The sequence below is a fragment of the Lissotriton vulgaris genome, chromosome 7 (assembly GCF_964263255.1).
Source record: "Lissotriton vulgaris chromosome 7, aLisVul1.2, whole genome shotgun sequence".
NCBI lineage: Eukaryota > Metazoa > Chordata > Amphibia > Caudata > Salamandridae > Lissotriton > Lissotriton vulgaris.
In genome coordinates this window covers 1,084,311,342-1,084,338,864 of record NC_141695.1, presented here as the reverse complement: position 1 = coordinate 1,084,338,864, position 27,523 = coordinate 1,084,311,342, and the positions used below count along the sequence as shown (strand labels likewise).

Sequence of the window (27,523 nt, the reverse complement as noted above, 5' to 3'; positions counted from 1 at the left end):
TCTGTAACAAATCCTGTCATGTATGGTATCAAACATGTTGGAATCATACCCCATACCGTAAACGGTGTGGGAGTTATTATTCAATGCACTGTAAAGCTCCTCCGGGACACCCTCAGTGCTCCCGGTACCAATCTTTTAGTCCCGGATAGCACAACATGGCTGCTGCCAATCAGAGACATGATTCTTCCCTGCTGCTGATGAGCCAAGCTCGAGCAGGGGGAAGGCAGAAAAAAAGGTATCCTGTCACAGCGAGGTGTGACCACCTCCCAGACAGGGTTTAGTGTATTGTAGTGTGAGCTCTTGCCAGCGCCATTCAGTCTGCTTGAGGGGCACATTTGGTGCCCTCCTTGCATAGTCTGGTTCAAACCAGCTCAGGGACCCGTTGGCTCCCGCTCTGGTGCGAAACTGGACAAAGGACATGTGAGTATCCACCCCACTGTCCGATCCCTCCCCTGGAAGGGAGGCCTGAATTGTCCTAACCCTTTCCTTAGGGTACTTAAGGGCTTACCTGTGGGTGGGTCCCTAGATTCATTGCGGGACAATATTCATATTAAGACACCGCTTCTTCTTTGACCATCTGGGCACTCTGGACTTCGCTTTGGGCATCAAGGCGGCAACTGGGAAGACTCCTGCTGCTCCTGGTCTCTTCGCCCTGCTCATATGCTGCAACGTTCATGCCTGGGCTCCATAGAGGAGCCTTCCAAGACCTGTGGACATCTGAGACACCTAAAGGAATCTCCCTTGAAGTGAAGGAGTCACTTCCCTGCATCTGCAGGCACCCCAATGAAGCTGACCGGTCTGCTGATCCTGAGCTCCCATGGACTCTGAAAGGCTCAGCAACACAAGTGATGGTTCTTGACATTCTTCAAGGCCTGCCCTGCCCTCTCACCAAGTTTGAGGCCAGTTTCCCTTGTTAGAGCTGCAGAAACTGACCCCCTGTGCAAAGCATCGATTTGCTGTTGCAAAGGCTTGTTGGCTTCCTTTCACCAATATCTGTGGGCTCCAAGTAGCCCCACCCTCAAGCATCCCCTGTGACTAAGATCTTTGTCCTCACCATATCACTTGCATCGTGGGCCTGCATCTTTGGTGAGCTGCTCAAGGTCCTCTTGCAACTCCAGTGCCTCCTGCCTGTGGGTCCTCTTTAGGGTCTTCTTTCATTTCCATGGACTCCCCTGATTGCTTGGGCCTGCTCTGACTCCCTTGCTTGTGGTGAGTCACCTGGACCTTGCTGGTCCCGACACTGTTCTTTCTTCGATTTCCAGATTGTTTGTAGTTGCCAAGGCTTGTTTGAGCTCCAGACGGACACCAATCCCTCAACTCTCGACATCCAATGTGGGACAACTCGTGAATGGCTCCTGTTCTTCCATAGCATTGCCTGGTCCACACAGCTGCAGCTCCAAGGTCATCGTCAACTCTCCTGCAACACTCAACTTCGGTGGGCAATCGTCTTCCGGGCATTCTGGTCACTCCCAAGTAACATAGACTCAGACCCCGCTGCTTGCAGGTACTTCTCATCTTGAATCCGCCTTTGGGGTCCACCGGACACTTTCACCAGCAGCTGCATCTTCCTGAAGTCCTCCATGGAGTTCGACAGCGGCTTCCGACACCACTTCACACCAATGCACCAGACTTCCCTGGTGTAGTTATCCTGGTTCCTAGGGTATCCACGAGTGTGGTGGCTCTCCAACCCTCTGTCTTCCACAGGGTTTCTTCAGGGTCCACTGGGAAGGGTTCCTCCTCTTTAAAATTGCAACCACTACTTACCCAGTGACTCTTATTGATCCAGCGGTCGTGTTCCCACTCTGCACATGGCCTCCGTGGGGTTCCTGGTTACTTACCTCAGGTGGTTCCTTGGGTTCCAGACACGTCTAAGTCTTCTGGGTATAGTCTTGACTTGAGTCGTGTTTCGGATACCACTATTTTAGTAAATGGTTTGTTCTTCCCCTGGCACCACTGTGTATCTCTGCTACTTACCTGTTTCTATTGCGAAATATTGTGTGCATTGTGTATATCTTTGGGTAGGAGATATCTGTATTTGTTAGTGAGAGTCGTATAATACATACACATTTTTATAAATACACTGTGTGGTTCTTTTTCACTTAATCCATACCAATAGGAATATGCTCTGGTAAAACAAGCTGCTTTACACTCCTGGACTAAGCCTGAAGGCTGCTCTCCACAGCTACCACTTAGAGAGCTTTCTAAAGTTGTCTAAGACCACTAACGTCACTATATGAGTTGCCTAGATTAGTGCAGGGCCATTTATCAGCCCCTCAACCCACTGAACTCACATATTTGCTAGTTTATTTAATTTACTGGAACCTACCTTCTTACAAAGATTACATCACATAGCAACAGTGCTTAATTTGAGTCGGTGGTTTTCAGTGTTCGGCAACTGCACCTAATTGTCAACACTGGCGCTTGTGACGGTCTGGCACATGGTGGCGCTGCTTGGCTAATTTAGGGATGACCACAACAACAGGTAATTATTAATTCAATTTACATTAGAAATTACTAGTACCTTCTCCCAAAGTCATTCTTATAGCTTTTGAGGCTAGAAATAGTGCCAATTGTCACGCTTAGGGGAGTGTAATGGTTATTTGTGTTGTTACTATCATTTGCAGCTCTTGCTGGGGCACTGATGAAACCTGCAGTTGCCTCCTGACGAAAGCCCGGTCACTTATTTTTTTTTTACAAATTAAGCACTGCATGGGATCACACTGCACAGGTATATAGAAAATGAAAAAAACCAAAGTCCCTCTTCCTAAGAATACCCGAGACACCCCTTTACCCCCCTTCCCCGGCTGTGTGGGTTTCAGCAAGAGAAGCAGGAAGCTGCGGTGGGACACACCACCACACACTGAGCCTGGGTCTCCCGGCATGGGGGATGAGTGATTGGTGCCTGGATGCCCAGCGTTTCTCCAGTGCATTGTGCATGCGGCTCTATCGGCTCCTGTCCCTTTAAGAATGCGCTGCTCCCCGCGGCGCTCGTTGTCAATCAGCGACGGCGTGCTTTGAAGTCGTGGCCCCGCCCCCTGTGCTCCCAGCAGCTCACACGCTCCGGCGCCCAGAGACTCCCAGCAGCAGAGCCGGCGAAGGGAAACTTTGGAGCCAGCATAGAGCCCGGCTCCGGGGACACAGGAGACCCCCCGACCGGCACACCACCGAGAGAGGGAGGAGCTCCCCGCCCCAAGAGAAGCAGAGCCCGGGGCAGAGCGTGGGGAGCAGCCCCCACCTGGAGAACAGAAGAGGGGAGTCCGCACCGCTTCCACCACGAGCAAGGAAAGAACAACACTCTTCCCAGCACCCCCCACCCCCAACCAGGGAAGAAAACTACCCTCACCGGACAGAGCAGGAAACGACCCCCTCCCCGAAGTAACGCCCGAGCACATGGAGGGCCCCCGCCCCCACTAAGGATCCAGAGCCCCCTCTAGTGATTGACCCTCCCAGAGCAGCCCGGACCCTTCCAGTCCACCCTCAGGGGCCTCTTCCACCCGGAGCCCCCCCCCCCCCCCCCCCCCGGCCGTCACCATGCCCCAGCTCAGCAGCGGCGGGGGCGATGACCTGGGGGCCAACGACGAGATGATCTCCTTCAAGGAGGAGGGCGAGCAGGAGGAGAAGAGCCGGGAGAGCCGGGGCCTGACGGAACGCGACTTGGCCGAGCTCAAGACCTCGCTGGTCAGCGAGTCCGAGGGCCGGCAGCAGCAGCAGCCCCGGCCGGGCCCGCAGCAGGAGGTGAGCTGGTGGGTGGGGGGCTGTGTGACCGCAGCAACGGGGGGGGGGGGGGGGGTCGCAGCCGGTGAGGTCTCTGGGTATCACTGTAAAATATCCAACAGGTGAGGGAGACCCCGCACTGACCCGCTCACCCGGAAGTGAGAGGAGGAAAGAGCACTGCTGATACTGTAAGATAACGAGTGGGAAACCCCTCCAGGTCCCGAGGGGTGACGAGAGCAGGGACCCCCGCTGCCTGTGTAAGAAGCAAGAGGTGAGCCGTGTCCACCACTGGCTTTGCATTTACTTCCACCACAAAACTAGTCATCAGCGATTTGTGATGAGAATGTTTAACTCCTACAAGAGGTACCCCAGCCGCAGGTGTGATACACGGGGGAGGGCGAGGACACGTAAGCAGACTCAAGATACGACCAGTGCTTTAGACTGACAGGTGCTGTGATCTGGCAGGTGCTGTGTGCCGGCGCTACTCTGATGTGCGAGGGAAAGTACCAGCACTTCTCAGCAGCAACCGGGGTGTCTGGGATAGCGTTTCCCAGCATTTCCGTTTAAAGTAACGGGTACAGGGAAAGCGAATTAACTACAAACCCTAGAAAACGCGATGTCTAGGGGAGGCACGCCACTGTAAACTCTAGCATGGGGTGGTGTGATTGTAACTCCCACCAGAGTTACAATGGGGGAATAGTAGTCATCCCAGGCAGTGAGGTACACCAGGGTGCGGAAACTGTACATACCTCTTTAACAGTACGTGAGTTAGGAGGCGAATGAGGTAGCGTAACCATTTCATCCTTCAGTATGTGAGGTAGAAGGGAAATGTTGGCAGAGGAATCCGATAACAAAAGGTGGTGGGGACCTTTAAAGATGGCTCACTCACTTTGTGTGCAATAAGTCAGTCGCAGGTATACTGTGTTGCCAGGACTTTAAACTTGATGAAAGGGGTTGGGGGGGGGCTCATAAAGGGGACATGGCTCTTGTGTTTAATTAAGGGCGTGGCTTTAACACTGCAACTGCATTTCTGTGATTACCATAGTGTGCCACCCAGCCAGTATTTTGGCTACTTTCTGTTACTGCAGCCATATATATGACACCACTTTAATTCAGCCAGAACTATTGGCTTTGATTGTTGTTTAAGATAAATGAGCAATATGGTTTTGTTGAAATTAATAATGTTGAAAATGTTTCAGATCTGAAATTGTGAGTCTGAATAAAACATGATTGAGGTGTGTGCAAGGGACAGCGGTCTTTAGAGTGTCTCCATCACTCGTGTTATGTTCACTCTTACACATGGAGGCCTTTTTTTACTATGCGCACCTCACCCATGTGCATGTCTTCCACCTCCTCTCTTTCGTCTTAAGCACCCTCTTTTCATTGCGCAGCAGAAAATGCTGTCATATTCTCTGTAAGAGAAGCTCAAGTGCACTCCTCTGGAGCAGGTCCACGCAGAACAGCTGCATAGGCGGAAGTGAGGCTGATCCCGGGGCTCCTTAATGCTACAGTGATGCCTCCTTCAGTGTGCCAACTCCGAGTACAGTGCTTTAAGAACTTCTTTTTATGCGCAGACTCCACACAAATGGGTTTCAGAGCGCTGTGTAGTGGATATATAAAACAAGCGGCTGAAAGTCAACCATGTACTGATTATGGTAACGGAAAACTTTTCTGTGCAAAAAGCATGTTAGTAGCGATATTTACAGAGGTTTGGGAGCTTGCACTATTCAGTAATGTTTACACAAATGAAGATACACCCCACCACCAATATGGTTACTGTTCAGCATCGACACATATATTTCAATCACTGATCGACATGATAAAGACTCTTTCCTCAGCCAAAATGTCATTTTTTTTAAATGTATTTTTTAAATGTTCGTGATTATTACTCCCGACAGGGCCCCAGCATATTATTTTATCATTAGTAATATCCACACAGGGCAGCTTCAATCAGAGATTAGTTTTTATAGACTAACTGCGCATGCGTATCACCTGTACCAGCGACGAGTCACCAAAGGTCACTGACGCCCGGGCCCCGGGCTGAGCAGCCCTCTCTTCCCAACCTTGAAATCGCTAGGTGGCTGCGATGTCGCTAGCTTGCTACACTGAATCAAGGCACAGAGAGGGAGTCATTTTTCCAACATCGCAGAAGCTGAACAAGTGGGGAAGCTATGATTCTAATTTTCCTGCTCCCCATATTATGTTTTTCTACAAATGCATAGATTTTGCAGTAAGTACTTTAAAACATGTATTTTAAAGTTAGCAAATATTGAAGATGGTTTGAGACCAATTTTCATGAATAAAAAAAAAATCAGTATATTTGCAAAACTGTCTTCATGCTTTTTAACAGTTTTTGAAATGTCTTTACTTAAAAAACGTTTTGGAAACAGTTTGCTTTGTTTGAAGCTAAAATAAGTATATTGTAAAACTGAAACAGGTCCACAGCTAATCTCCAGCCCAGGCACAAAAAGTCTCAGCCCCAGAAAACCCCGGATAAAAAGCGAGTCAGATAAAAGCAAATAGTATGAGATTTTAGCAGCTGAAGAAAGAAAAAGGCAGGCCTTACTTGAGTGAAATTCATAGGCAGGAGAAGTGGGCGGATACATCTGTGTGTAAGGTGATTAAATCTTGGGCACATCATGACCATATGAAAGGTGTCAGGGAAGGAGGGAGGTATAGTCACATGAACCTGCCGGGAGTTCAGAGACTAGGTAAATATTTTCAATCATTCCTCGTTGTATGTAAGTGGAAGTATTATTATATGGTTAACTTAGACATATGGCATGGCTCCAGATCTCCTGACCCTACAATAGACATTACACTCCGCTGAGCATCTTGGGAAGCTGTTTCAGTTTGCACATTTTACATCTGCCCACTTTTGTTTTGTTTTGGGTAATCAGCTGGTGCTGTGGTACATGGTGCTGAGTTGCAGGGGCGGCTCTAGGGTCATGGTGGCCCTGGGCAGGGAGCTTAGGTAGGGGGCCCCGGAAGAGGGGGTCCGGGTGGGGCAGAGCGCGGAGGCCAGTAAAGAGGGGTGGGGGGGGGGTCAGGGTGTTTAGACGTGGAACTGAGCCGGAGGCCGCCAAATCCCTGCCAGGGGCCGCCACACAAATATGTATCCATCCACAGAGGATAAATATATTAAGGATACATATTGGTGTGGTGGCCCCTGGGGTTTGGAGGTCCTGTGCAGGTGCACAGCTTGCACATGCCTAAGGCCGGCCCTGTGAGTTGTTTGGGCCACAGGCGCTCATGGTGTATAATAATAAATATATAATTTACAAAATATTACTTGTTTAAAGGAGTGGAAATTGGTATGAAAGTACGGACGAGCTTCAGTCCCTCCCCTGGTTGTCTGGGAGGGCCCTGTATCTGCAGCAAAAACCGTTTTCTAATAAATAAAAAAAAAGTAAAGAAAAACATCAAAAAAGCCCATGAGACTGTGACGTCTGTTTCCTCCCCTCCCCTACTTCAGGTGCTGTGTCTCACTTTCTTTCCATTGTTTCGCAGGCTGCCAGGCGGGCACAGGATGCGCTGCGGGCCTACCAGGAGAAGCTGGCAGATCTTATGGAGGATGGTGAGTGGGCAGGGCGGGGTTACAGCTCCTCTGGTGTGAGTGTCTGGTTGGTCGCTGGCTCGTCCTGTACTGGGCGCAGTTCCTCTGGTCTAGATCTTAGGGCAACGGGGTCTTCAAACTGGGGGTGCCCCCCCTAGGGGCGTTCAAGTGATCCCAGGGAGGGGGCGCCAGGTTCTGGCCAAAAGAAGCATTATGCTCATAATAGTTCTTTGTTTTCAGTTGCAATTTTTTTTGCTTAAGTAAGCCCTCTGTAGTGGGGCATCAGTAACTTATGTCATTTATATTCTTGCTGGGGAAGGTTTCAAAAGTAAAGAGACTCCAAAATATTCTTCAAAGCCCCACCCCCATTTCCAATAATCACACTGTGGATACTTTTACATGTTAGAAAGGTCTGCCTGACCAGAATGGTATGTTTGTCAATCTTGTATTTGGAAAACGGTGAAAGAACTTAACTGTGATGTTTAAATATGTCTACACATATTTAAACATTGCTAATAGAAAAATTGAGAACAATTTGTGGGCGGGAGCGAGTGAATATTATTTTTTCCCTCCGTGGGGGGGCGCAGCATTACAAAGTTTGAAGGCCACTGCCTTAGGGCTATGCAGGACCTATGGCAGAGGGTCATCTGCCCTGCTTCAACCCAAAATTGTTCCCTGCTCTACCGCCATTTTGATTGGCCCCAGCTAAGGGCGGTAGTGTGTTCTCGTTTGCAGAACCCTTAGTTTATCAGAGTAGGTGCCAATATATAAATGTAAATACATGTCTGACCCTCCTGAGAGGCGACACTTTTAGCTGCTAGCTCCCCTGCACCCTGACCTTCCAGTGACCTCACCACATGTGTCAATGCACAAGGAATGATTGCTGTCCTCGCCCACGAGGAGAGCGCGTCATATGTTCCTAGTGTTATTGTGGCCGGTGTTGAATGAACACACACCACCAGATATGGGGAGGTCATTAATACGTGGCATAGAACGTTTATTAAGGCAGCAAGATCTCACAGTTGACATCTGCGGTGATCGAAAGACCACGTATTTACCCCCCAGGTTAGGCAGATTCAGCCTTCTGAAGTGGTATATTGAGTACCTTTTAAATTCTAAACTGATATTACAGCGCTTAGGTGACAAACGTTTTGCATGAAAGTATGATGGCGTTAATGGCAATTGGCAAACTGGCTCGGGACTCGCAGCGCTGTCCATAGTGTCTCCACAAGGCATTAAAAGCAAGACATCTCTTCCATTTCTCACCCCAGCATGCTTTGCGTGCCGTAGGATATTTCTGGGCGCTCTCATTTCAGGTTCGTTTAATTGTTTGCAGAGCACTAAAGCGTAGTGAAGTTTGCGCCAGGCAGCACGGTGCACTGTACATAGCAAACACAACAAAGATGCTGTCGCAGAAAATATCTGCCCCAGATATGCTCTACCTTCGTGAGGGAAGCCTTTCACTATTACAGCACACAGTTTTATTTTCACTTACATGTATCACTTTTACAAAACATGCTGCGCCTTTTCAGACTTAACGTGTCCTCCTTGGGTGAAGTGCTTAATTTCTCAATAAAATAAGTACAGGGATCCACCGGGGTTGCCAAAACCAAGGTTCCTTAGCTGTGATTCCTCCTCATGCTTCTTTCTTCCACCAGCCTTCACCCCATGCCCCTGTCTCTTTCATTCTTGTAGGTTTTTCTCACCCCTGCTTTCGCCCTTTGTTAATGCTTTCTTGTCTTTCTCCACCAGCTTTCTCCCTTTTCTGTATTTCTATTTCTCTCCTGCCCTGGGTTAACGTTTAATGATCAAAAATGACAGTACCCAAAAAGTAGAGATGAGCGAGCCACCAAATTTACATGGTGAGCCGAGCTAAGGATCTGGTTCGGATCTTAGAGCCTGTGCCTGAGCCGGGCCCTGAAAATGTTTGCAAAGTAAATCATATAACAAACAAACATTTAAAATATGATAGTCTCTTCAAAAAAATGTATTTATGAAACCGGTGGAAAGCTTTACTATAAATGTCACATTAGTATAGCACAGAGAAGTACCTATTAAAAGTGATTGTGTCTAAACATGAACTATTAGTGAACTAAGAGACAAGATGATTATCATGTAAACCCTGTACCTGACCCATAGCAATATAGAGCAACATCATAGTTCTGTTAAATTAAACACAATAGTTTTTTGTACAACTGGCATTCTGAACTCCTATTTAAAAGTGCTTCCATAGGAGATAATGAAGAAAGTTTTGGTGAAATAAAATATTTGCTTGAGATCACACAATTTAAGATAGGGACGCAATGATTTATCAAGGTGTTCTGGTTTCTCTTTGTACTATTCAGGGTGTAATTAAGTGTCTATTTGGCTTTCCTTATGCTAAGGCTTTGTTTTTACCTCTGTGCGTTTTTATATAGCGTCAATTTGTAGCTTTTTAGATGAGCACCAGTTACATTGAACAAGGTCACATTCATGGTTTATAAGCGTGGAGAGGTTAAGTGCTTTGTACAGAATCACAGGATGGTGAGTTGACACCGAAACTCGAACCTGGTTCCCCAGTTCCAGAGTCAGCAGCTGTGACCGTAGGGCCACATCCTCGATAGAAGGAGAGAAGGCAAGCTGGCAAAAGCCACTTGAAAGTGTGGCTCGAGGTTCCAACAGGACCTAGAGCCGAGCCAGAGCCAGAGCCAGGCTTCAGGCTCAAGCCTGGCTCAAGCTTTCAGTGGCTAGCCCACCTCTTTCAAAAAGTGAGAGCTGGTGACCACTATTTTATTATCAACAAATGAAAATAGTGAGGTTACTGTGTAGTTTGATGCATCACTTCCCTGCCAGTCTACCACATAAAGGTTACTTCCAGAGCGAAAGGTCCAGATTTCTTGCCTGTTTGCTGCATGTCCTCTCAGTAGAGACTGCTGGGAAAGGCGCTTAATAAACAGATACGTTAATGGACCATTGCCCCCCGCCTCCACACAATTGAGCCTTTCCCTTCCCGTTTTTCAGGATTGTGTAACGAGAGATGTCTGGAGCTGCAGTATTGTAAACCCACCCCAGAGGAGACGGTTTACATCAGACTCTCAGACTTGTGCCACTGGGATGTTCTCAGAGGTGGCGGCCGCCTCCACGAGTGGCCTGAGAGGGCAGTGTGCAGCAGAGAGGGTCCTCTCAAGTGTTAATCGCGCTTTGCTGGTGTGAGCAGGGCTCTGATGGTAGAGCAGTGTGCCATCTGTGGCTCCCTGTCATGGACTGCTTGTCCACGTGAGTGCTGTCCACCTCCCAGCCCTGAAACAACGCCTCTAAGCACTAGACATTTCTCTTTAGAAGATTACAGGAATACAAAAGCAGAGTATGAAATATGGCGGTTGTTGGCACGTTTCTAAGAAACTTTTACCCAAATATGAGGTAGTTTTAGAAAGCAATGCTAGACTGTTTTGTAAAGATAGAATCTAAACAACGTTTCCATCATTTTGTCTGAAAATGTCTATTATATTATAGCGCCTGGTGCGCAATGTTGCCTTTTTAGCTGTGTCCATGATAAGTCTTATGGCTTTTAGGTTCAGATAGGGTGGTATTCTCGTCCAGATGACGTGTATTTATAAATATGGGAATCTGTGTGTGGATACAATTATATGTGTGTGTTTTGTGTAAGTGCTGTAATCATTAATGTGCCCCGCTTTGTTCGACAGGTTTGAAGCAACAAGACGGAGGCATGTACAAGTCGTCGGCTTACTCCAGCTACCCCTTCCTTATGCTGTCGGACCCTTGCTTCTCCAACGGGCCCATGTCTCACTTGGTGAGCTAATCCTCAAACTTTTTTTCCATATTCACATCTTCCTTGTTTCTCCTCTCACCTCTGACTGATTATTTATGGCAAATAAGTCCCTCAGAAAAGTAGTTTCTGAGCATGTTTTATTTTTTCTTTCTTCAAAGCTACAGACTTTTGCAGAATGACCCACACTCAGAAGTTGTGCTGCTCTTCCTTGGGCAGCAGTGCCGGGTGTGTTTACACTCACAGGGATAACAGTTGGCAACGTACACACACCCTTTGAAGAACAGCACACATCAGTGCAAGTTCTGGGGCAGGCTTTCTGTTCTCCTCCTCCGTCACCTTTTCCCAGCAGGTGAATGGCCGAGCGAGGTGTCACTCAAATGCCAGCCTGTGCCTCACGTGTGCCTGGCTCGACCTTGTTTAAAGTTTCCGTATTCATCTGCAGGGCACAACATGACAAGATAGCACAACATTAATCACTTTTACACGATACAGTTTTGCTGTGTGCACGTGTGACCTTAGTAGAATAGCGTAGTTTCATTCAATTCATTGTCGTATCGTGTGTTTCCTTCCATGAGATTTAGTGCTGATTTACTTACTTCGAGGCCACGCACTTCAATTTCAGAACTATCTTGCCTTTTGGGCGGAAGGATCTCCGGTTATAACTCCCAACTTTCACTTTAATTGGATTTACTTCCATTGCGTACTGCAGTAAACAGATTTGGTATTGTTTTTGAGTGCGTCACAACACGTCACTGTCGCCCATTTGTTATTGACTTCCTCTGTGGGCCGTTCTGTCCCTGCAGACGCGTGTGTGTGGCGGGCACGTCGTGTGCCAGCTGTTGCGCTTTCATGCAGCGGCCGACTTGAAACAACATGTCATATCGGCCTCCGAGGCAGTCCTTGTTGACGCCGCGGCGGCGCGAGGCATTCCCTTGCAGCCCCTCTGCTGCGGTGTTTGCACAGCGAACCGAGGGCAAACACCGAGCAGCAGATGGACTGCTGGACACCTGTACCTTCTCGCGGCAGCACAGGGCTGGCATTTGAATCGGGCTCAAGTAATCGTCATAAATGAAGCTTGGTGTCAAAGATATATTAATATATAAAAGCAGTGAATGGGCCAAATAGGAATTGGAAATTATTTTTTCATCCTCTCCACGAGCGCCTACGACCGCAGCCCCCCATTCGCAATCGTCAGTGAGAGCCCCCTCCTTAAGTATGCCAGTACACCCGAAAGGGCGTTATTTTTATGTTTAGGGAGAGATGGGTTACAGAAGCTATTTATTAATAACTGGCAGACAGGGGCCGGAAGTAGTACATTGGCTGTGCTTTTCTCCTGTTTATTTGTTGCCCAAGTGATAACCAGTGGCACCAGTCCGCAGTGGTTGCTGTTGGGCGCTGGCTGTCTCGACTGGGTCAAGCAAGGCTCTAAGCAGGCCTTCTGCGTCCTAGGAACAGTTCCATGGGTGGTACTGGGGTCGCCGCTACCTCCGTGCGCCACAACTAGTCGGTCAAATAGAATAAGGATAATTACGCACTTATAATAGCGCACGACTACCCGGAGGTATCTCAGCGCTTGTACGAATACCGCTGAGGAACCCTTCCTGGCCTTTCCCTGTGAGGAGCCCACTCCTGGGCACCCCCAAGGTGAAGTCAGGCATCCTCAGCGTTGTTGGGGCCGTTGTAGAGATTAAGCAAGCTATTGCCCAGAGGTGCAGAGTGGGGCTCATGATCAGAATAGGCACCGAGCCGAGAATTATCAGGTCCGAGGAAATTGAGCCAGAGACCCGCCAAGGTGGGAATTGAACCCTGGTCCCGGCCAGACTACTGCATCAGGGTCTGCCGCTCTAACCATTGAGCCACACTTCTGTAGCGAAGAAGAAGTGATGGCTGTGGGCACTGAAGTGCAACTTGATAGTCACAAACTATTGTCTTGTGAGGGCTCTCTCAACTTAACCAGTCTGATAAAAATGAGGAACAATAGCTGTGTAATTGTAACGCTTCGTGTTAAAAGAGCCACAAAATGGCAGAAGTGTGGTATCAACACAAGGGTATTAACAGATTTGCGAAAAACTTCCACAGGTGCGCGACAAGTGAGCATCTGCAAGAATTGAAGCAGTAAGCAATCTGTGCAGGGCACCATAAAATTGTGTTTTTTCCTGACACTGGTTTGAGGGCTGTTAATTCCCCCCCTGTGAACTGTAGCACGACCCAGATGGTGGCCACTGATGCACTACTGTGTAGAGAAGGATGCATGACTCTCTATTGATGTGGTGCTGATTGTACATGTGCAATGAGTCTTCGTTTGCTGAGGCATTAGGCGAGAGGTGGGCTTATCCACCAGCATCCTAACTAGTCTAAACACATGGCCTACGGGCCGGACCTGGACCTATTTTTGAGGCCGAAGATTGATGTCTATCAGAGACGCTTCCTTCTAAAGTCTCTTTAAAGCTGCACTTGCTCTTAAAAGTGCTATTTATTGAGGTCTTCCTCATTTTTTTTGCTTTCATGGTTCCTATTTTAAAGAATCTGGCACATATATGTTTGAGTTGCTTTCAGGGACCACCCCTTCCCCACCATCTTCCAAAAAGAGGCTTTTCTATACCCACGTCACTCTTTTCAAAGGGTGCGCTTTGGTTACTTTCAGTTGGGTTTGGCTAAAAGTGCTGTGCCCCTGAATAGCGCCGTTTTCACTCGAGATTCGGTTTCAGAATTCAGCACAGAAACCTTTGTGGAATTCTTCTCTGTGGTTCAGTACTGTAAATGGACTATCATTTTTCATCAGTTTTTGACCTGGTTTACTTAAAACATTCATGGATGTACCAGCATAGATCATGAAATCGGTGATTGCAGATAGAGGTCTATGGGGCACTGGGGGGATGTACACACTGGACTGCAAGACACTGGGGCTTGTGCACAGGCAACTAAAGGACACTTTGGGGGGGGGGGGGGCATGGGTGTTGCGCACAGACTACGGGGCACGGCCGGGGGTATTTTGTACAGAGGGCGGTAGGGCAGAGAGGTTTGGCTACAGCGGGATGTGGACACAGGTTTGTGTACAGAGGGTCATAGAACACTAGATTTTGTGCACAGAAAGCTGTGAAACGCTGAGATTTATGTGTAGAGATCGGTGGGGCCCGGGTTTGTGTTGACAGAGCTGTGGTATCCTGGGATTTGTGCTTAGGAGGCTGTGGAACACTGGAGTTTGTGCGCCAAGCGCTTTGGGACCCTGGGGTTTGTGCACAGGGGGCTATGGGACACCACCGTTTGCACAGAGGGCTGTGGTGTACTAGCGTTTGTGCATAGAGGGTTAATGGACACTATTGTTTGTGCGTAGAGGGCTTTGGTTTACCAGCGTTTGTGCGTAGATGGTGTTGATGTACCAGCGTTTGTGCATAGAGGGCTTTGGTGTACCAGCGTTTGTGCATAGAGGGTTAATGGACACTATTGTTTGTGCGTAGAGGGCTTTGGTTTACCAGCGTTTGTGCGTAGATGGCGTTGATGTACCAGCGTTTGTGCATAGAGGGCTTTGGTGTACCAGCGTTTGTGCATAGAGGGCTTTGGTATACCAGCGTTTGGGCATAGAGGTCTTTGGTTTACCAGCGTTTGTGCATAGATGGCTGTCGTGTATCAGCGTTGGTGCATAGAGGGCTCTGGTTTACCAGCGTTTTTGCATAGAGGGCTCTGGTTTACCAGCGTTTTTGCATAGAGGGCTCTGGTTTACCAGCGTTTTTGCATAGAGGGCTGTGGTGTACCAGCGTTTGTGCATAGAGGGCTGTGATATACCAGCGTTTGTGCATAGAGGGCTGTGGAGTACCAGTGTTTGTGCATAGAGGGTCATGGGACACCACCGTTTGTGCCTAGAGGGCTGTGGAGTACCAGTGTTTGTGCATAGAGGGTCATGGGACACCACCGTTTGTGCCTAGAGGGCTGTGGTTTACCAGCGTTTTTGCATAGAGGGCTCTGGTTTACCAGCGTTTTTGCATAGAGGGCTGTGGAGTCCCAGCGTTTGTGCATAGAGGGCTGTGGAGTCCCAGCGTTTGTGCATAGAGGGCTGTGGAATCCCAGCGTTTGTGCATAGAGGGCTGTGGAATCCCAGCGTTTGTGCATAGAGGGCTGTGGAGTACCAGCGTTTGTGCATAGAGGGCTGGGGTGTTCCATCGTTTGTGCATAGAGGGCTGTGGTGTACAAGTGTTTGTGCATCGAGGGTCATGGGACACCACCGTTTGTGCATACAGGGCTGGGGAGTACCAGCGTTTGTGCATATAGCGCTGTGGGGCTTGACGTTTATACTCCGAGCGGGAACAGTCGACACCTGCTGATAGGTTGTGAGCCCATTTCAAGCACATAGGGCCAGGGATTAGCATTGTGAGTGCGCTGCAGTGAAGGAAGGAGGCCCTGGCGGAATCAGCAGCCATTAGTGTTGTCGTGATTTGTAGGAGGACCTGGCAGGGTTGAGGCATGAGTGCCTCGTAACCATAAGTTGGTAAAGCCTTAGTAGGAGGTGGTTCTGCCAGGTTGATACAGAAGAGGTGCTCAAGGTGGGGACTTTCAGTCTCTGTGAAAGTGTGGGCAGGGCTCCGATAACTGATGCTGTTCAAATGTGGGCACGATGTGAGCAGCCCAGGTGGCGGAGGGCAAGAGACCAGGTAAAAGACAGATTCACTGCTGTATGGGCCGGGGGGCGGGTGGGAATACACCCTGCGTCAATGACCAGTGTACAGGCAGTGCCAGGGTTAGTGCTGCTCATGTCTCTGTGCAAGGCAGCACTGCTGGGTTAGTACCGAAGGAGGAAGGGCCGGCTCCTCTGCTTCTTGGGCGGTAAGAGTTAGTGAGACGCTCCTGATGCCGTCTTCCTCCGAGCTCAAGGAAGGCCCGACAATGCTCGGAGTATAGAAGAAAACAAAGGAAAGGGTTGGAATCCTTGTAGTAATCTCTGCCACATGCAATTACTCGGGCTGAATTCCAGATGCCCAGTATTCTGCTCTAGATGGAGACCAGCCGTAAACGAACCAGATTTGGTTCATGGTTCAGGCCAGACCCCTCCAGAGGGAACACTAGCTGCCCAGCCTGCTTTCAGCCTCTGTAGCCCCCATTAGCGAGGAATCGCTTGATTCCTGTGACCCAGCGATCAGGTGACCCATGTCTGGGCACACCTGTTGCACTTAAGGTGTCACAGCAGAAAACAAAAACATGATGGGTGAAATGCTTGATTTCATCTCAGTTACTGTTTATTTGCTCGGGCCACAATCTAATCCATTGTTTTCAGAGTGTGTCGCAGTCCTTCCAAGCCACAAAAAGTGCACACGAAAACAATCATGTGTTCTATTGTGTGGTGTGCCTCCTACTGTTTTTTGGACTCAGTAAAGAAAAAAAAGGGAACCAGACCCTTGCCAAACCACTGGCCTGGTTATAATTATTCCTCTTTGAAAGGGAAGGCTAGGCCTTCTGTAGTACTTGTATCATCCCTTTCGGTTAACTTGCTTTTATTATTTCTGTATGCTGTACCCTCTTTCTTCCCTGTACAGTACTCTGTTGCCTGAGGGCCCTTATATTGGGGTACACAAACGCAAACCTATTAAAAAAACAAAAACCTTAGTCTAGCTTGCAAAAGCTCTATTTGAAAGGGTGTTGCATGTTCTTCATGTAAACTGTCCATCATCGAAGGAATGATCTGATGGGGTCTGGGATGCAGCGATTTGGTTGTCAGTGGTGACCTAACTCACAGGGATTTGGCTCTGCAGTAGTATAAATGAACCACCGTGTGCAGCTGGCTAGGTCTGTGTGTGGTGATGGTTCCCTGATGTTACAAGGATGCTGTGCTGATGCTTTTGTGAGTGTCCTTCGCGGAAAAGATGTTACTTATCTATGGTGAACAAAGCAAACACGAGGAGATGATGGACGCAGCTCCTGGATGCAGCAATGAAACTTTTCAGACACTCGCCTCCAGTCACAATTTGGGTTGAATCCATTATCGTTCTTTAGCTCACTTTGCCACCCCAGTTCAGACACAGCCATATGCAAATCAGTCTTGACCCCCGTGCCTCATGGGAACCGTCCAGCCCAAACTGCCAAGCCAGGTCTTCCCTGGACCCGAAACAAGCATCCTGGAACCGGTTTTGGGGTAACACTCCTCGTCAGCCAGGCTAGCTTGAATCCAGTGGCAAAGTGATCAAGGGACCCACGTCTGTGCATACCCTGCCAACTTAGGGTGAACAAAGCAAACACAAGGAGATGATGGACGGAGCGCTGACACTTTTCAGACACTCTCCTCCAGTCACAGATCTGGGTAGACTCATGTTGCATTTTCGCCCTAAGTGGGAAGGGTATGCCCAGACGTGGGTCCTGTTTTCGCTACGCCACCGGTTTCAAGCTAGCCTGGCTGATGAGGGGTGATGCCCGAAACCGGTCCCAGGATGCTTGTTTTCCGGTCCTGGGAGGAACTGGCCTGGCAGTTTGTATCGGACTGTTCCCATGGGGCACCGGGTAAAGGCTAATTTGCATATGGCTGGGTCCAAACTGGAATGGTGTGGCGAGCAAAATAACAATGGATTAAACCCAGATTCGTGCCTGGGGTGAATTTATTTATTTATTTTAGAGTTTTATATAGCGCGAACAAGATCTTGGCAGATATCAGAGCGCTTTACAGAAACAGTAGGTAGGAAAACAAACTTTTGAAAACAGTGTAATATACGGTAGGGAGTGAGTTGCAAAGTAGGGTAGTACTTGCACAAGAGTATGCACACTAATAACAATCTAGAAGCAATAATATTGAGGCCGTGCAATGACGATTCGAGTAAGATTATAGCACCCCAGAGGGTGAGTAAACACACTGTTGAGAACGGAATAATAGGCAGTAGTGAATGGATTGCAAGTTAGTAGGGCACTCAGTCACAGTGTACATCCCTAGTAACACTCTGGAAACAAATATTAAGGCATCCGTGCTATGATTTTAGTCCAGTAGCAGTCGTATAAGAGTCTAATATAGATAAGCAATCAGGTAGCCGGTAGACTAGGAGCCCTGTACTGTCATTGATCCAGTAGCAATAGGGTTCAGGTGAACCTAGCCATAAGGATGGCTTTTACCTCTTTCTTGAAAAGTACAGAGGAGGGGATAAGCCTAGTTTCTGGCGGGAGTGCATTCCAGATCCTGGGTGCCATTCCTGAGAAGGAGCGTTTGTATGTTTTTTCCTTCCGAAATCTGCGAGGTTTCAGGAGGAGATTCTTTGTGCTTCTGTTGGATCTTGAGCCTCCTGATATAGTCAGTTTGTGAGTGAGGTAGTTGGGTGCCTTGTGGTGTACGGCCGAATGTGTCATACAGGCAATTTTCAGCTGTACTCTGGCTTCAAACGGCAGCCAGTTCAGGGCTTTTAGGTCAGGGGATATGTGCGAGTGTTTTCTTGAACCAGTGATGAGCCTTGCGGCCGCGTTCAAGGAGGCTCGTAGGGGCACCGTTGTTGTTAGGGGGAGCCCGCTGAGAGCCACAATTCCGTAGTCTATGCGAGGAATGACTAGGGCTTGTACAACAGTTCGGAAGTCCTTGGGTGGTAGGAAGGGTTTGAGTTTTCTCAGCGTGTTGATTTGGAAGTTGGCACCCTTGGTTGCTTTGCTAATATGCTGCTGCATGTCGAGATTGGAGTCAAGTGTGATGCCAAGGGATTTCGCCGAGTCCACGATGGTGGGGTGGACATTTAGTGCGGTTAGATGATTGAGCCAGGTTTGGGTGATGGCCTTTTTCGCAGGAGGCGAGATCAGAAGGAACTCAGTTTTCAGAGCATTTAGTTTAAGGTGATTGTCGGCCAGCCATGCTTGAGTGTTTCTTAGTGTGGCATTCAGAAGTTTGATGTCTTCAGGGGATTGAAGTTTGAGGTAGAGCTGAGTGTCATCTGCGTACATATGGAAGTGTACATTTGATGCTTGAAGCAAGGTGGTGAGTGGTTCCATGACGAGGTTGAACAGTGTGGGCGATAGGGAGGAGCCTTGTGGGACGCCTAGTGTTACGGGCACAGGCGAGGACAATGCATTGTTGATCTTGAACTTCTGAGACCGGTTGTGCAGAAAGGAAGTGAACCATTTGAGAACCGTCCCAGATATGCCCATTCTGTTGTTTAACAGCTCCAGTAGATTCTCGTGTTTGACCGTATCAAATGCGGAGGAGAGGTCAAGGAGGATGAGGAGGCAGGACTCGTTGTGATCAAGGATTTCGAGGGCGTCATCAATTATGTGTGTCATAGCCGTTTCCGTGCTATGTTTTGCTCTGAATCCTGATTGGTGAGGGTTGAGGAGGTCAAACTGCTCAATGTGTTTTGTCAGTTGGAGTTGTACACATTTTTCTAGCAATTTGGCCAGAGTGGGGATATTGGTGATAGGTCGGTAATTGTTTAGGTCGGCCGGGTCGGCTGTGGGTTTCTTGAGTATAGGCGTGACCTGCCCTATTTTGAGGGAGTCTGGGATGACTCCTTGTTGCAAGGAACAGTTGATGATTTTAGTCCAGAGTGGGAGGAGCATGGGGGTGAGGGCTTTAACAGCGTTGGCAGGTAGGGGGTCTGTGAGTTGATTGGCGGGTTTCAGGTTGCCGAGCAGCTTCTGAATTGATTCTTCAGTGTAGGTGACAAAGGACGTCCATGAAGCGTTGTTTTTAGGTTGAGTGTTAGTTATGCCTATGGAGCAGGAGTATCGACTTACGTCGTTGATGAGATCATTCCTTATGTTGTCGGTCTTTTGCTTGAAGAAAGCAGAGAAGTCTTCGCAACTTGGAATATCCTTTGCTGAGCTGTTAGGTTGTGGAGGCTGCGTCTTGGTTTGGGTTTTGACTAGCTCAAACAGTTTTCTTGGTCGGTTTTTTGCTTGGTCCAGCTGTTGGCTAAAGAAGCCTGATTTTGATCGTTTGATTTTTCTGAAGTAAGCGTTTCTCTTACTCTTAAGCGCTCTAAGGTGCCGTGCTGAGGGGTCAGATCTCCACGTGCGCTCTGCCATGCGCATAGCACGTCTGTCCTCATTGAGTCTACCATCATACCATGGGTTCGAGTTCTTGGTGGCGACTCTCTTCATTTGCAGGGGTGCGGCTTCATTGATTATTGTAGTGTTTAGATAGTGGTCGGTAAGTGAATGCACATCAGAGACGCCCGTCGGGGGAAGAAGGAGATTGCCTGTGTGGGCAGGCAAGGAGTTTGGGTTAAGATTCTTCATGTCCCTCTTCCAGATCTTGGTTTTGGCAGGTTGAGCCGGGTTAAGTTTGACCTTTTCGTTGATGAAGAAGGTGATGATGTGGTGGTCTGACCAATCACAGGGTTCGATTGCCTCCAGCTGGGTAGAGTCTTCTTTGGCGATGATAAGGTCAAGGATAGAGCCTTTTACATGTGTTGGACGGTTGCAGATTTGGGTGAGGTCAAGCGCGTTGAGGAAAGTCTTAAGACTATTCACCACAGCATCTTTCTGGTCGTTCCAGTGGAGGTTGAAGTCTCCCAAGTATATTTGATTGATCTGTCGACCGGCGTTGGTGGATATCGTGTCCATGATTTGTTGGGAGAAGGTGAGGTTGTCCCTGGGTGGGTGGTAGATAACATGAAGGGAACACACAGGTTTGCACTCGCTAGTAATATCGAGGCAGATGAGTTCGCAGGAGGAGAGGGAGGGGGAGGGACCTTCAGTGATGACGAGGTTGCTCCTGTAGATGCAAGCGATTCCCCCGCCCGTCTTGCCATCTCTGTCGAGTCTAATAATGTGATAGTTGGGGGGGACTAATATGTCCATTATAGGTGTGGAGGCTTCAGTTAGCCACGTTTCAGTCAGAATGGCTAGATCGAGGTCCATTGATGATACGAGATCCGCGATGCTGGCGGAGTGTCTCGGGGCCGATCTGCAGTTGAGCAGGATACACTTTAGTTTGGGGGTGAAGAGAGTGGGTGAGTGTTCTAGGGCGAGGGGTACTTTTCTGAGATTACAGGTGACGGAACTTCTATTGCTCCGTGTGGGGGGCCTGAGGGGATTTGTGATAATCGTGGGTATGGGAAGGTGTGTAGTGGGTGGGAGTTTTGTGGGACCTGGGCCATATGAGCGGAGTAGAGAATGCAAGTCTCGGTCAGAGAGGGGGTGTAGGGTGCGACGGGGGCGGCCGGTGGCCTTGCGGTCGGGGATCGAGGGCCAGCGTGGGGAGTGATGGGTGAAGAGGTTTGAGGGGCGAGTGGTGTACTTATTGGGCACAGAAGTGAAGGGTAGGGGGTGTCTGGGGTATGTGAACAGAAGTTCTTTGATGGAGTGCAGATCTTCTTTGACTTGTAGGAGGGTGGATATGATCATGTCCAGAGTAGGATTGGGGATGGTATTGGGAGTGAGAGCAGTGGGTGCGTCATTGAGTGGGGCAAAAGGGTGGGCAGTGGGACGCGTGGGGCGGGATGTGCACGCGATGGAACATGGCTCTGCGGCCGTAGAAGGTGGGGTACAGGGCTCTGTGGCCATAGTAGATGGATGAGAGAGTTTGTGAGCAATGGGCGGGGATGGCGTGGATGAGGACAGGGGGAGGTTAGTAGCATAGGTGATGGCGCTGGAGGAAGGTGGCGCAGGTGAGTTGAGGGATGAGTGTAGGCTGGAGAAGGAAGGGGTGACATTAGGATGGTGGGGGCTAAGAGTGGGGGGGGCTAGAGGGTAGGGTGTTGGGTTGAGGGAGGTGGAATGTTCCGTGAGTCTGGCTGGTGGGGTGGGGTAGTGGGGAGTGAGAGTGGGGGGGGAGAGAGGGAGAGAGTTGGTCGTGTAGGGGGGCGTGAGAGAAATGCTCAGTGCGTTGTGGGTGGGTTCTGTGAGACTCGTGTGAGGTGGGGGATGGGGGGTAAGGAGGGTGGGGGTATAGGGTATTTGTGATGGTGGGTGATATTCGGCCGTGCATGAGGGGTGTGGGGAAGTGAGATCGGATGGGTGATCGATTACAGTGGGATCTGAGACATTCGCGACAATGTTCAACATTCCATCCATTATCTTTTTGTGTTGCACTTATCTAGGGTGCCTGATCTCAGTTACTTGATCCTCTTGCTGTGCATGCTCACCTTTGGGTGCTCTGTGCTCAATTATGTACTTATGTCGCTTCTGTACACTCTCTGATAACCTGGAATTTCCGAGCATCCTCTGCTCCTCCATCGCTTGATCGCTTTCTTTGAGAAGGGATTTTTTTAGGCCTTACCTTGGGCAACGCTCATGCACAGTCACTTGCTACAGCCTAATGTTTACAAAAAAAAACTTGCAAAAAGGGGATTTTAGCCCGCCCATTACTTAGTATTGGCCTCAACTTTTTCCTTTTACTTGCACCCTCTTTGTCCCTCCCACATTGTTTCTTGCCCTTCCCCAGCCCCTCCACCCTGCTCCTGCGTTGTTACTTGACCGCTCCATTCCATACCTCCTTCCTTGCGTGCCCCCACGATGAAAAAAGCATAAAAAAATCAAAGCAACAGGTTTCAAGATGCTACAAAGATGCAAATGGCGCTGCACTCCCTGCTCTGCATGGTCTTTTCGGTGCTGTCCTTCAGCGGGGCCAACAAGGCAAGCTTCAGCTTGAATGTAAGATAATTAAACTTTTTTTAGGGTGAGGGTGAAGAGTAATCACATACTATGAAAATGGGTCACTGTCCTTCGCGGTCAATGCTAGGCACGTCATAATGCTTTTTTACCTACCTAACTTTCACCTTGCCGTACACCAGGTGAGACCTATTGGCTTTGCCACTGCTTGTTTTTAGATCTTCTTGTTTGCTTGTGACAGTGTAACCAGTGCTTTAGAGACTGCAGCTGGTATGTTAAATGGCCTCTATCAATACTTCACTATTGGGTTTGTTCGGAGTTGGATGTTGGATGGCAAGGCACATTTCACCATGGTCCCCATATTTGAGTGGGAAAGCAGTGCCATTCTATGGAGCTTTTACAGCAATGGACCAAGTAGCGAAGTATTTTGTTTGGTCTATACTAGCACTTCTTTTCAGGGCCCCAGTAATTTCTGTGGGGCAGTACAAGTGCCCATCAGCATGTATTCAGTACTGTTACAGACATGGTACTAGTGCATCTTTATTCAGGGTTACTGTGCTTTAATCAGCATTTGATACTGTGGATCATATCATTTTACTGCACAGGTTGGAACACTTGAGAATAACGGGCTCTGCGTTCAGTTTGCTGGGCTCCTTCCTCGAAGGACGCGAGCAGGTGATATGGACGAAGCCATAGGCTTCAGGAGGTAAAGAGTTTAAGTGGGGGGTGCCGCAAGATTCCTTTCTCAGTCCCACGCTCTTCAACATTTACATGTCTCCTTTGGCAAACTTGGTGAAATCCCCTAATATCAAGATCCTCTCCTTTGCTGATGATACGAAACTCCTGCTTGCGTATGATGGGGAGCCTGAGAGTGTGAGGGCAGCCTTCGCTAACTGTCTGGTGGCGCTGCTAGATTGTTTGAAGGCCAATAGACTGCTGCAACTCTGATAAGATGGAAGTCTTATTATTTTAGCAGGATCCCCTTCCTGGCTGGGTTGGGGCCTGGCCCGACAGTGTTCCACCTCCGACGGTGGCCAGAAATCTGGGTGTGTTTGATACCCAGCTTTCATTTGGAGCACAGGTGTCCGCAGTGGTGAAATCCTGTTTTTAGATTTTTCACATGTGGAGGACGTTTCTTCACTTGTTTCCTCATGAGGTAAAAATTCCAATGGTCCGATCACTGATTTTATCCAGGTTGGACTACTCTGTCCTGTACCTTGATCTCCCTGAATATTTGATCCAGCATTTACAAGTCGTGCAGAATATGGCAGTCCGCTTATTATTAAATATTTCGAAATACATTTCTGTGTCATCATTCGGGACAAGCTTCACTGGCTGCCAGTTCATCAGTGTATTGGGTATAAAGCATTGACCCTGCCGCACAAAGCCCTCCACAATAGGGGACCAAGGTACCTAAATGACAGAGTTATGAGGCATACGGCCCAGGAAAGCTGCTGTGCTCTAGCTCTGGGGATCTTATTGTGACTCCTTTTTTTTGGGGGGGGGGGTCAAAACACTGCTTTATTGTATGATAGGAATCACAATATACAGCTTTTTACGCCTACAACCCGGAGGCCGGCAGCATAGAAAGGTAGTCATAACACAGCCCCGTGGCCGGCATCCCTGAGGCCCGGCGGCATAGCATATCCAAGCTTAAGGATGAAGAACACTGCCGGTGTAGTAGGGCAATGAAGGATAAACCGCAGCAGAACAGGGTTTTTTTTTCCCCTTTGTGGTCCTTTTCTAGAGTTATTCATACCCGTAACAGTAAACAGAAACCCCCAACTGTACAGAAACTAAGAGGCAATTCACGTCCGGTCAAAGAAAATAGTAATATGCTGGTGTCAACCCAGGCAGGCAGAGGTAGGCATGGTACTACAGTCACGTCATATCAAATCTAGCGTCTACCCATCAGTTCTAGAAGGAGCAATGCATGTGGTATTATGAAGTAGTACGTAGTAGAAGGAATAACGGTGCGTGTAGAACATAGCGTATGGAACCCCAGAGTGGCCAGGGGGGGGGGGGGGGCGTGGGGGTGTGACAGGCAAGTGGAGGGAGAGAGATCCACGACTGTGGGGGCCGCGCGGGGCCCGGGAAGTAGGCCTAGTCGGCATGCTGAGAGGGCAGGAGGCTCCGGCGGGGACTATCCAGTAGGTGCTACGAACACATGGAGGGGATCAGTGGTCAGATCCGGAGCTCAGACCGGGATTTTAAACAGCAGCAAGGGGGTCTGCAGGCGGATCTGCGCCATCCGAACGTGCATGCAAATAGCTCACCAGTGGACCCCAGATGTCGCTAGGCCTTTGAGATGGGCAGTAACTCAGCGAATGTATTATGTTGATCCTGACAGTAGGTCAGGTCTGCCAGCCATTCCTTGAATTTAGGCGCTCTGCCACGACCCCAGCGGCACGCCACACGCCTTCTGGCCAAGAGCAGTGCAATATCAACAAATTTTCGGCAAGATCTAGGGACCTGCAAGGTGTACCCAAGGAGCGTCACCAATGGATCTGCGGGCACCGTTTCTCCCGTCATCTCAGTGAGGGCCTCTGTTACCTGTCTCCAGTAGCACTCAACCTGGGGGCATCCCCATGCCAAATGCAGAAAGTCCGCATGTTCAGCGCGACACCGCTCGCAGCGATCATCCTCCGTCAGGCCGAATCTGCGCTTCCTCGCCGGCGTGTAATACACCCTCTGCAGGAATTTATGATGTATAATTTTCAGTCTGCTACTGGCAGAGATGCTGGAGGTGAGCGCACAGCAATAGTGCCATTGCTCGTCAGTAATGTCAGTGGCCAATTCCGTAGTCCAGTGCGTTCGGGCACTAGAATCCGGCGTTGGAGCTGCACCCTGGAGCTGGCGGTAAAGGCCGGAGACCAGATGAGCCCCATCCTGCGAGCAGAGCATGAAATGAAGTGGAGATAGAACCTCAGGTTCATCGGGAAAGTCGGGCAGGATGTCCCTCATCCCCGCCCGCAGGCGTATGTAATAAAAGAGCTCTAGTGGGGTGTGGCTATGCGTCGCAAAAAAGAGTTCCGCCGACTTAAAATGACCGTTAGAAAATAAGTCGCCCCAGCAGGTAATGCGAATCCTCGCACATAGGTTGCGGAAACCTTGCTCCAACAGTAGGGTAAGATTAGGATGATAGGTGAGTGGCAGTTTGGGCGAGTAGAGCAGGGGACATGACAAGCTCTTGGTTATACGGCGCCACGCGTCCAATGTGCAAGAGACCGAGGTATCGGCGTAGGTATGGATGTTTCGGGGCAGTGCAACAACCCATTAAGTGGGAGAGTATGCACTATCCAGTCTTCCACCGCGATGTGCGGCATGAAAGGCGTAGGAGCCATCCAGTGATAGGCAAAGTGTGCCTGCGCGCACTGATAATATGCCTCAATCGGGGACATCAAAGCCTCCCCTGTCATAGGGGAGAGTGAGCATGGACCATTTGAGCCGGGGACTCTTGCCACCCCAGAACAACCTGCGCAACTCCATCTTCAGGGTTTTAAAGAAGTATGCGCCGGGGAAATAAGGAATATTGAGGAAGAAGTAAAGAAATCGGGGCAGGATAACCATTTTAATAAGGGATGCCCTTCCAGCCATGGAGAGCGGCAGGGTGATCCAGCGATCCACAGTAGCAGTCAGCCTGGTTATCGCCACCCCATAGTTGGACCGTAAAGTCTTGTCCTTGTCCCGGGAGATGCGGATCCCCAGGTACCGGAGATCAGTCCTACACCACTCCAGGGGATAATAGAGTGGAAAGTCAGTGGCCGCATCCGTTGGGGGGGAAAAACTGCGACTTGGACCAGTTGATATGTACACCTAACAACCAGCTACCTGAGTAAGGGATTAAGGTGCATCTCGGGGTGTTTAACGTACAACGTGATGTCGTCCGCGTATAGAGACACATCAATTTGACGTTGTAAGCACTGCACCGCTCCATCTCGGTGTAGTTGTCGCAAGCGACAGGCAAGAGGTTCAACTGCTATGGCGAAAAGCAGGGGAGAGAGTGGACAACCTTGGCGCGTGCCCCTGGTGATTGCAATGGGCTGTGACAGGCGGCCGTTAATTAACACCCTCGCCGTGGGGTTGGTATAAAGGAGGCGAACCCAGGATATGAACAGTTTGGGGAACCCCATGCTATCCAACACCGAGAACAGGTAGGGCCATTCAACTGAGTCAAAAGCCTTAGATGCGTCGGAATACAGCCGCAACAGGCATATCAGGATGAACTGTACGAAGCAGAGAGAACAGAGTGCGGAGGTTGTGAGAGGTGGACCGGCCCGACTGATCGGGCAACACAATCCTGGTCACAAGCGAGTGGCCAGAATTTTAGCGAGTATTTTGACATCGCAGTTCAGGAGGGAGAGTGGGCGGTAGGAATTGCAGGAGGTGGGTTCTTTGTCGGGCTTCAGAAGAGAGGTGATCACTACCTCGCGCATAGAGCAAGGGAGTACACCATCACAAAGCGATTCCGAGTAAACCTCGCGAAGAACAGGTGCCATGATGTCAATGTAGGCTTTATAAAACTCGGCAGGAATGCCGTCAAGGCCCGGGGCTTTGCCGTTCTTGAGGGACATAATGGCCTCCCGGACCTCGTCCAACTCGAAGGGTGCCGCCAGAAATGCCCTATCCCCATCGCTGAGCCAGCAGAGCGCCACATCTCTCAAGTAGTCAGCATAAGATGTGTCGGGCCCCGCGGTGGAAGTGTAGAGCGAGTGATAATGTGTGGTGAATATCGTGAGTATCTCATCTGTGTCCCTGACTGTAGAACCATGATCGTCTGCAAGTTCGAGTATGACATGTTGTGCGCGTGAAGGTTGTGTGAGTGTAGCGAGTACCTTCCCAGGCCTGTCCCCCCTCACAATATTTCCGGGCTTGCCAGTGTTTACCCCGGAACTTGGCCTCCCTGATAGCCTCCTCCTCATACTTCGTCAGTGTCTCCCTGAAAGCAGCATGCAGTTCGGGGCCAGTCTCGACAACCATGC

At 49.4% G+C, this 27,523-nt stretch overlaps 1 protein-coding gene across 3 annotated transcripts in view; it reads left to right on the top strand.

Moving 5' to 3' along the window:
* Positions 1 to 3,053: 3,053 nt before the first annotated feature.
* TCF7 (transcription factor 7) overlaps positions 3,054 to 27,523 on the top strand; it is a 323,065-nt gene continuing 298,595 nt past the window's right edge. For 2 of the 3 annotated variants that reach the window (XM_086931528.1, XM_086931529.1), the window contains exons 1-3: positions 3,054 to 3,735; positions 7,225 to 7,291; positions 10,954 to 11,060. In XM_086931528.1, the coding sequence (XP_086787654.1) occupies positions 3,532 to 3,735; positions 7,225 to 7,291; positions 10,954 to 11,060 (378 nt within the window). In that variant the 5' untranslated portion in view covers positions 3,054 to 3,531. Of the gene's footprint in view, positions 3,736 to 6,359; positions 6,426 to 7,224; positions 7,292 to 10,953; positions 11,061 to 27,523 lie in introns of those variants that run through there. The other variant, XM_086931530.1, reaches the window with a different exon arrangement.